This window comes from Leucoraja erinacea, chromosome 28, assembly GCF_028641065.1.
Source record: "Leucoraja erinacea ecotype New England chromosome 28, Leri_hhj_1, whole genome shotgun sequence".
Lineage (NCBI taxonomy): Eukaryota > Metazoa > Chordata > Chondrichthyes > Rajiformes > Rajidae > Leucoraja > Leucoraja erinaceus.
In genome coordinates, this window is record NC_073404.1 from 18,590,509 (window position 1) to 18,600,846 (window position 10,338).

General features: G+C 40.6%; 1 protein-coding gene across 4 annotated transcripts in view; it reads right to left on the reverse strand.

Annotated features, from left to right (window-relative positions):
- The window catches only part of lig3 (ligase III, DNA, ATP-dependent), a 37,004-nt gene extending 26,693 nt beyond the window's left edge, over nucleotides 1-10,311 (reverse strand). Inside the window, exons 1-5 of one of the 4 annotated variants that reach the window (XM_055657941.1) lie at nucleotides 10,188-10,311; nucleotides 5,763-6,333; nucleotides 4,795-4,896; nucleotides 3,096-3,290; nucleotides 1,613-1,764 (exon numbers count right to left, since the gene is read on the reverse strand). In XM_055657941.1, the coding sequence (XP_055513916.1) occupies nucleotides 1,613-1,764; nucleotides 3,096-3,290; nucleotides 4,795-4,896; nucleotides 5,763-6,333 (1,020 nt within the window). In that variant the 5' untranslated portion in view covers nucleotides 10,188-10,311. Of the gene's footprint in view, nucleotides 1-1,612; nucleotides 1,765-3,095; nucleotides 3,291-4,794; nucleotides 4,897-5,762; nucleotides 6,334-9,866; nucleotides 10,148-10,187 lie in introns of those variants that run through there. The other 3 variants (XM_055657940.1, XM_055657939.1, XM_055657942.1) reach the window with 3 other exon arrangements.
- Between the last annotated feature and the right edge of the window lie 27 nt (nucleotides 10,312-10,338).

Here is a 10,338-nt window from a genome sequence, read left to right on the forward strand (position 1 = left end):
TTTAAAGCCTAAATTGTTACATATAGCGAGTAGTGGACCAAAATCATTCTCTATTTTTAAGCAATCATATAGCAAGAAAAGATAAAACTTTGGCTCAGTGTCCGTCCAGCCATCTAGATATAATAACTCACTTTTCAGCATTCTGCACATTCCATTTTGCACAATAGTATTATAAATGCTCATTTAAAGATCACTTAAATGTTGAGATTTCCTACCTCCACCACCTTATCAGGTAGCATGTTCCTGTTTTCAACAACGCTCTGGGTACAAAAAGAATGCTCTCAAATCTACTACCCCTTGCCATAAACCTACACCCACTAGTCATGGGCATTACTGCTAAAAGAAAGAACTTCAACCATACAACCAATATGCATCTTTTAGCCCTCTCCACCAAAGAAACCCAGTTATCCAGTCTTTTCTCATAGCTTGGCTGCTCCATCCCAGTCAACATCTTGGAAAATCTCATTGCATTCTCACCACTGCAAATCACAATTTATAGTGTGGTGATCAGAAATGCTATGTCTTAACCAATATTTAACCTCCTTACTCTTTTGTTTCAAGTCCCAGCTAATGAAAGCAAGTATCCAACATCTTCATGACCTTTTCTACCCATCCTGTTCCTTCAGAGATCCTTGGACATATACACCATGGTCCTTCTTTTTCTCAGTGCTTTTGGTGTCCTACCATGTATTGTGCACCTTCTAGCCTCATTATGTCTTATATTGGGAGGACAAATATTTTTTTCAGGATTGGCTTCGATCTACTATTTCTTTGCTCATTTTTATCAATGTTGATATCTTATCGTAGTTAAAGACCTCACTATCCACAACACCAGCAAATGTTCAAGTCATCTGGAAACTTACAATAGCATCTCCTACATTTGCATCCAAATCATTAATGTTAACAACAAAGAGCAAGGATCCCTGCACAAATACCTACAGTATACCTCCACTCACAAGCTTCCTAGTGTGAAAACAATCCTTGGCTAATACTTTCTGTACCAATTGGTAACATGGGACCTTGTCAAATGCCTTACTCATGTCCACTTAGACTATATCAAACGTTCCATCTTCAAAGACACTTTGTCATCGCCTCGTAAAATTCAATCAAATTAGATAGAATATTAATAACAAACCCTTACCAATTATCCTTGTTTAATGCCTACCTCTCCAAGTGCAGATTAATCCTGGCCTTCAAACTTTTAATCAATAATCTTACATTCACTAAATTAGATTTATCTGCCTGTAATTTCCATTTCCAATCTGATTTCTTTTCAGCTTGTTTCCCAGCCTCCACAACCTAACCCCTAAAATACAAATACCTTAAGTTGCCAGCTAAATTCATTAACAATTTTAATTCACTTAGCTGTTAGATTACGTAATCCCTTCAATCTTCCTTGCAACTGGTATACCTATGAATTCTACTTTATTTTACTAAAACGCTTGTGGTTTATTGGTTAGTTTTGATGGAGAGCACAAACACAAAACATCATGGCCCGCCTCTATTTATTCTTCACACAACTAACCATACTGCTTACTTTTCCTTTTATGATCTCTACTCTGTTTCTAGCAGTTTGTCTATAAACCAGTTTAAATCAAACATTGCAACAAACCTGCTCCAAGTCTCGCACCATGTCATCAAGGTTGCAGTTGAATACTCTGCTGAACAGTTTGACAATCTGTTTGTCACTCAGGTTGTAAACTGTTTTCACCACTCCTGGTAAAAGTAGCTTTATAGTCAGATAAACATCCCCATGGAATTTACCTGAGGGTTTAAAGCAAAAGTAATTATCTTCATATCTAACATCAGTCGTTGGGAAGTTATTGAAAAATATTCCGAAGCATAGAATTAAACTGGAAGGAACTGATCAGGGATAGTCTGCTTGATATCATTAAGGAGAGATCCTTCCAACTGATTTGACGGCATTTTTTTTGTAAGGTGACCATCTGAGTTGATGTGGTCATATAGTCCATATAGACTTCAGAAAGGACTTTGACAAAGTATCACATTGAAGACAGGTCAAAAGATTAAGAGCTTTTGGCATCCAGAGCCATTTGGATCAGAAATGGCTTGGTGACTGCAAAAGGGCGTTGTTTGAGGCATGGTTTTGTGATTAGAAGTCTGTGACCAATGGTGTACAGGAGGGATTGGAGTTGCAGCCCTTGCTGTTTGTTAGGTATGATCAGTAAGTTTGTAAAGGACATGACGATTTGAGATGTTGTGGCAAGCGAGTGTATTCATAAGATAATGAGCTGTAAGGGGGGGGCAGAACAATGGCAGATGGAGTTTGATCTTCACGAGTTATTACATTTTGGAAGGATGAATAAGGGTAGGGTATACACAATGAACAATCAGACCTTAAAGTATTGAGGAACAAAGGGATCTTGATTTACATGTCGTTGGTTCCCAAAAGGCACCTGCACTGACAGTTAAGGCTACATATGGGACACCTCATTTGCCAGGGTACAAAATACAAGAGTAGGAATGTTAGTTGAGGCACAGGGAGAGAATTATAGGCAGTTCTGGGTGCCATGTGACAGGAAGGATGTGATTGCATTGAAAATGCTGTAAACGGTGATTCATCAGGAATGGTGCATTTAAGCTATGAGGAACTTGCATATATATTTTTTAAACAATTAACTTGACACGCAAATATTGATATAATAAATGGTACACAAAAATGCTGGAGAAACTCAGCGGGTGCAGCAGCATCTATGGAGCGAAGGAAATAGGTAACGTTTCGGGCCAAAACCTTTCTTCAGACTGATATAATAGATATCTGGCACTACCCAATAAACCTGCATCAGTTCAGACTAATACGTTCCAACATGTTGAAATGACTCAAACTCCAGAAAACAAAACAGATACATACAAACATAATAATTATAAAGGATGGAGATTACAGGGCAAGGACAAAGGTATTGGGATACAAACAGCAGATGCTGGAATCTTGAGCATAGGTTTCAATTTTTTTTTCTTGGAATGAAACAAAGATAAACAGCAAGAATACTATCCGTCCAGAATTAAACTTTTCTCTTGAGTGGAAGACATTCAAAGTAGTTGTGTTAAGAATTTTTTTTTAAAAAGGGACTTACCATCCCCACCAGTGCCCTTCTTCAAAAAGTCCTGTATGATCTGTGTTTTAATATTATAGCTCGGTTTGTCTGCAATCATGGCACACAGTTTACGGAATTCCCTCAAGGAACAATCCTTGTGGTTGGGGTCACATACTCCAACCGATTGTGTATTTGTGGAGGTAGAGGGCTCTTCATCGAGGGTCTCTGCTTTAGCTGGGTTTTTTAGTAAGACAAAGTAGAATCACAGTTAATTAAACCATGCAGGACAGTGTCTAAAAGATAAAATTGTGTTCACATCTCAGGAGATACCTGCCCCAATTTGCTCCCAGTGAAACCTACATCTTTCATGCAGATGTTGACTGGCATGCTCCTCTCCCAATACCGTAGTCTCATATTCCCTTTTATCCCATCTATCTCCACCTTCCCATCCACTTCCACCCATATCCCTTTAGCAGGGAAAAGAGGGTGGCTAAGGCCTGCTACAGCTCCCCAGTTGGAAACCATTTTAACTCACCTTCCCATAATGAACAAGAGTCAAGAGCGTCTTATTGTCATATGTCCCAAAACGGAACAATGCAGTAGCAGAACAGATATGTAAACATATTTCTCTGTCCTTGGCTTCCCCCTTTGCAGAGCGAAGCCACACTCAAACTGGAGGAACAGCACCTCATATTATGTATGGATCTCCTTGTCCCACATTTCCTTTTATCACCTTTTCCCCATCCCCCCTTTCACTCACAACCTCCGGCTTTGCATTTCAATCTGCTTGTTTCCTTATCGGATGCCCCTTTGCCTCCTTTTTCATCTCTATTTTTATCACCATCTCCAGCCATTTGCCAATGAACCCCCTCATCTGTATCTGCCTTCCATTTGCCAGGCATTGCTTCACCCCCACCTCTATTTTCCAGCTTTCTCCCCCCCCCCAGTCCATCAGCCTGAAGAAGAATCCCAATCCAAGCCAGGTCTGTCTATTCCCTCCAGATGACACCCGACCTGCTGAGTTCCCCCTGCACTTTGTGTTTCACTCAGTGGGTTTATCTGATTTTAGACTCTACAAAAACCTCCTTCACTCTGCCTCAAATCACAGCCCTGCTTCATTGCATTATTTTCATTTATGTCTTTATCCCGATTCCTCTCAAATATATCTTTGCTGTTCATTTCAATGCATCTTCACTATCTGGTCACACTCACATTTTAAATACGACCTGGATAAATGCATTTCTCAAAATTATTGACATGCACGGAATATGAAGTAACAGCAGCATGTACTACCTTACATAAGAGATGGAAGGTTTTTCACAAAGCAAATTTTCGCACCCCAAAAGTAATCGATTTCAGAACAAAACTGGCTTACCACTCAGATCTGGGAAGTGTGGGAACGAATAAGTAAGTAGCTCCCGTTAAAGTGCACGCACACTGTGAGGAACGAATTGGAAATTCGGTTGCAATGTCTTTGTTTGAATATTTCACTACAACCCACAAACATTAGCCAAAAAGGAACCCTGAAACTTTAATACAAGACACGCCAGTCTGCAGTACTGCTTTCCTGCCTGCTGGTGTCATCACGGTGCAGAGTGGTGCAAATACAAACATTTCAATTTTTTCTACAAATCCATCATTCCTCCCTTCCTGGATATTTATGAACATTTAAAGCCGACACCCACAATGCAAGATAGCACGCACAAGAGAACATTCGTGAAAGAACATGCATCTTTACCAGAAAATCCAGAGAATTTACGAGGTGATGGGGTGACTGCCGTCGGTTTACTTGAAGGGGACTTGACTTTTGAGGATAACAAGCCATTCTTGACCACAAGTTCTAGAAACAGGATAAAAATTGTATTAGCATATTTTTCATTAAACACACTAACCAACCCTTAAAACTGCAATCCAAGGCAAAAATTATTTGCAAATTTTGGTAAGTCCTGCCTTCAGGCGACATTAATGGAAGTTAGCCACCATTATCAACACAGACAATCCTGAGAAAGGCATCACACAGCCTTTTCTCACTTTCTGCTTTAAGGACATTAGCATGGATCCATGGTTATACTTCACGGTAATTCACACATGCACTGATACACCGCCCAACAGCATCTGCTAGCGCCGCAGAATTTGTGCAATTCCCCCCCCCCCCCCCCCCCCTCTCCCTTCTGTTTTTTCTGTTTCTTGTTTTTTGCACTGAGTACGAGCAGCTTTCAGTTTCACTGTACATGTATAGTGACAATAAATGGCATATCTATCTATATCTATCTATCTATTCTCACTTTCTGCTTCTTAAGGACATGGCCCATCCAGCAGCATGCTGAAAACTCATCCATTTGGTTATGCTTCATGTGTAATCACAGACAGCTAATAATCATGCAGTAATTGATAACAAGAACCATAGGAACTGGGTTTGATCCTGCTCTCAACATCCATGCTTTCCAAATTACTTTTTGGATAGTAATTAGCAACAAGAACCATGGCTATTTCCTCCCAATCCTTCAGCTCAGGGACACTGCGGCCAAAAATAATCCCCCTGGTTCTGCTTAATGCACATTTCAGATCAAATACGGGACCTCAGAACGATCCAGTTCAACCACAAATGAGAAATAAGAGTATATTCCACCTATTAAGCCACTGGATTTATATTGCAAAGACTATATGAACTTATCTCATAATACATTATCAAGTTCTTGCTCTCACCTTTAATATGTTGGTTGATAAGATCCCTCTCGGGATCCTGAAGCTCTAAATAACCTTCTAAATCAGTTAAGTCATCGATCTTCTTGGTACTTAGTCGGGCTCTTTCCAGCTTCTCAAACATACATTTAATGTGATACCATTCTTTCATATCAGTTCCCTCAGAAAAGGGATTCGGCATAATCCTCCCAATCCGCACCGACCCCTTTGGGAGTTTTTCTCTGCACTTTTTGCAGCCAGCTGTGCCACGCTTTGCGTAGTCCACACAATATCGCTGCTCTGGCATTTTGGCGTTTGATATGAAAAATGTACAACTGGGAGCCCAAGAGAATGTCACGACAACTGGGCTGATAACACAACGTCTCAATCCTTGCACTGCTGATAACCAGATGTTGTTCACAACCAAACGTACTGAGAAGAGATGAACAAGCTGGACCACCTGAAAATATGTAACAGAAAACAAGGTGGGAATGCTTTGGCTTTCAACTCTCAAAGTATTGAGTTGACTTTGTACTGGATGAGTCTTCTCGAGCCGAAGCAAAATTTTTGTAAACTGCGAAAACAGCCGGTACATCTGCAACACAAGTAAAGAAATATCTTAAAAAAGTAATTTATAATTTTAAGTTATTTTCTATTGCAGAGTTGCAACACAAGTTGCGACCAATATTCAACAATACATCACCATTACAAGTTCCACCGACACCCATAAACTTGTCACAAAGTAAAGGTTGAGGGTAACAACTTAAAAAAGTAAAACAAGTTCACCGCCACAATAGCCAATTCAGAATTGGTTTAAAATGTACAAGATACATGTACAACAGTCGTTCATGCACGGCAATTTTTAGACAAAACTGACAATCCCAACGATGGTAAAGGCAAACCAAGTTTAGACACATGAAAATATGCATGGTTAACAGTACCAATCATCACTTTTTACAAAATGTCTCCTTGTGAAGACATAACAAAAAATAACTTTAGCACAAAGGGTTAAACAAAATTGTCATTCAGCAATAAAGTACTCAGCCAATTGATCTCATAGTCACATCTAATTACAGAAATTTGAGAGATCCGTGTACATCCATCCACTGTCTTCTTTAATCAACGATTTATTACATCCTCTCAAATAAGACTCACAGAATCATGGCAACATTGTTCTCACAAAATAAAAGACAGGAACCTTGAAGAATTGATGTGCAGAGGGTACTTGGGGTGCAAGGTCATAGCTCCCTGAAAATACATAGGGCTAGGGTAATGAAAAAGGTAAAAGGGACTAAAGGTCCCTCTGCTCATGTCAGAAGCAGGGGTATTGACTGCAAGAGATGGGATTTCACGTTGTAGCTGTACAATACTTTGGGCAGGCTACTCTCAGGATATCATGTTCAATTTTGGTCACTGCAATATAGAAAGGGTAAGATAGCGCTAGAAAGTGTGCAGAAGACATTCACCAGGATATTGCTCAGAATGGAAGGATTTAATGATACTTTATTGTCACATGTACCCAAGTACAGTAAAAAAGAATTTGCATACAGTCCAGTGACAATCTTACTATACATTAAGCACAATCATACAAAGCACAAGAGTGTAAAATAATACATTACACTGAGTCCGTACACAAGACTCTACACGTTTTTGGCACCATTTTGTACAGTTCAAGTCCAATTTTTTTTTTTTTTTTTTAAAGATGTTAACTTGGCAATAAAGGCACGTCGCTGTGATGGCAGCACTGGTCGGAGTCGCAGGGGTCGCCCTGCTCAGGCAATTTGTCGATGTCTTTAACCGTTGCTCTACCCCGCAGCAGGCACTGTCTGTTCCACGTACCTGGCCACTTGGAGTGCTAACAAATCTAATCGAGTCCCACACTGCCTCAGGGCCTTCAGCAGCAACTCAACCACTCCGACGCCTCCTCGACATCAGCCCATCAGTTCCTCGCCTCATGCGGCCACCACTCAGCCTCTATGCCCTGGAGAGCCTCCAACTGCCAATCCAGAGCACCTCCAATGGAGCGGGTGGCTAGTCCCCAGCTTTTGTTCTGACTAATAAAACCTTTATTTACAAGTTTTAGAATTACACTGTATCAAAGCAAATAAATTGTTTTATAAATGGAATAATGATATGTTAAAAATAAAATGTTCAATCTCCCACAGAAACATTTAAATAAGCTTTGAGGACTACAAGGACTCCTGACTCCCATGGAGGTGAAATAAAACTGAAACAGGGATATAAGAAAAGTGCACATTCTATTAATTCACAAAAATCCAGATCAAGTAGGGGTTATATTTCAACACCGGATATGAAAGTCTAATCCAAGATTCCTTTATTAACAAGTGCTTGAATACATTACCAAAACTAATAAAACACCACGTCTTAAAAAAGTACAACGTGGCAAAATATTTTAATATCAGCCAACCATTTTGCTTTAAAAATGGGGCTTTTGAGAAGTGGATGTTATGTGTACACTTAAGATAATTCACATTTGTTTAGGAATGCCAGGGCTTTGGTCATGGTCAGGGAGTAATGTAGAATTGAAAGATGAGCCAGAGAGAAATAAGTAAAATTATGGAATGATAACTTTGAACATGCAGATAAGCCCATCATTATCAAAACAAAATGCTTGTGACGAGAAAATAACACCTCTGAACCCAACTAGAAATAAAATGAACAATAAGCTCTGAATATTGTCTATTACTTATGGATGGTATTTTAGTAGTTCAGGATCAGATTACAGACAGCATCTTTTCAAGACATTTATACAACCAAGCCTGGAAATCATCAACTTTTCTTGTGTGAACAACAAGAAACCCTTAAAGATGCAAATGAAAATTAAGTGAATCATGTATGTTTAATTTGCAAGTTTGCAAACGAGACAAAAATCAAGTGTTATCGATAGTGAGGATAGGTGTAGGATATAGCTGATATTAAACATTTGCTAAAATGGGCAAAATAATGGATTTAATCCTAATGTGACATTGTCATGTTTAAGAACCATTTGGACATGGATAGGATAGTACACAAAAAAACTGGAGTTACTCAGCAGGACAGGCAGCATCTCTGGAGAGAAGGAATGGGTGACGTTTAGGGCCGAAACCCTTCTTCAGACTTGTCAGGGATAAGGGAAACTAAAGTTATAGACTCTTTATCTCTCCACATCACCATCTGTATCTCTCGTTTCCCTTATCCCTAACAAGTCTGAAGAAGTTTTTCGGCCCGAAACGTCACCCATTCCTTCTCTCCAGAGATGCTGCCTGTACCGCTGATTTACTCCAGTTTTTTGCGTCTATCTTCAGTTTAAACCAGCATCTGCAGTTCCTTTTTACACATGGATAGGATAGGTTTAGAGAGATATGGGTCAAATGCAGGCAGGTGCAACTAGTGTTAGATGGGGCACATTGGTCAGCAAGGGCAACTAGTGTATGGGTGATCGATGGTTGGCACAGACTTGGTGGACAAAAGTACATGTTTCCACACTGTATCAATGTTAAACATTGCCAAAGGTAGACAAAAATGCTGGATAAACTCAGTGGGTGAGGCAGCATCTATGGAGCAAAGGAATAAGTGATGTTTCAGGTCGAGATGTCCTAGATGACATCAGTAAAGCGCTGATCGTGGAAACAGGTACACTTGCAACATTTAAGTCGTAGATGATCACCTGAATTATCAAGAGAGAGAGGCTACAGACCAAGTGCTGTTAAAATGGGACAAGCATTGATGTCAGAATGGATACGGTGGGATATGGGGCCCATTTCCATGTTGTCTATCTCTGATAAATCCATATACTAGAGAAAAATAACCACGGTTGTCATTTTAGTGCAAAAGACATTAGCACTGTGAAAGCACTGTGACATTTAGACTGGTAAAAAAATAACTCTGCCCATTCAGATGCCCGTGGACAATTCCACAGAACAATATTCTCACCAGTGCCCTGATCAATATCATCAAAAATTACGACCTGCTCGTTCCCACGGTACAACTGCATTGCCAGTGCTCATTCTCTGCCGGTACTTAAACTGTAAAGCTATTTGCCAATTAACAGTTGTTTTTTAAATCGAGGTTTCTTTCCCAAGGTGTATATAATAGGAACCTGGGGCATTTTAAAGTGCACAATTTCACCTGAAAAGCAAGGCGATAATACTAAAGGCAGCCATCAGGGAGATCCTCTGAACCCGTGCTCACAAAATGGACAATGAACCTGTGGTTGCAGTCTTCTCCGACCACAATCACTCCCGCTAAACATGGGTCACCGGCGTGCTCATCCCACCGCCCAACCCTTCTGGGAAGCGGCCACGCCACAAAATTGAGGCCGGGGCCTCCAGGCCCAGGCAACAAAGTTAACTTCGCCCCTGATCGTATAAAACAGCGAGCAGGTTCAGCGAAGCCCAGTCTTAACGCGGGGACGGGCAGTGATCCTCCCCGGCTCGCCGACTCACTGACCTGTCGCCAAAGCCCGCTGGCAGCCGCGGCCCACTCTCCGCCAGGCCACAAACCTCCCCTTTAACGGCCCAACGCTCCCGCTTTGTCTCCGCTTCAAGCCCGTGACGTGGCCGCCATTTAAAGGCGCGAGCCAGCTACCAGTTTTCATTAT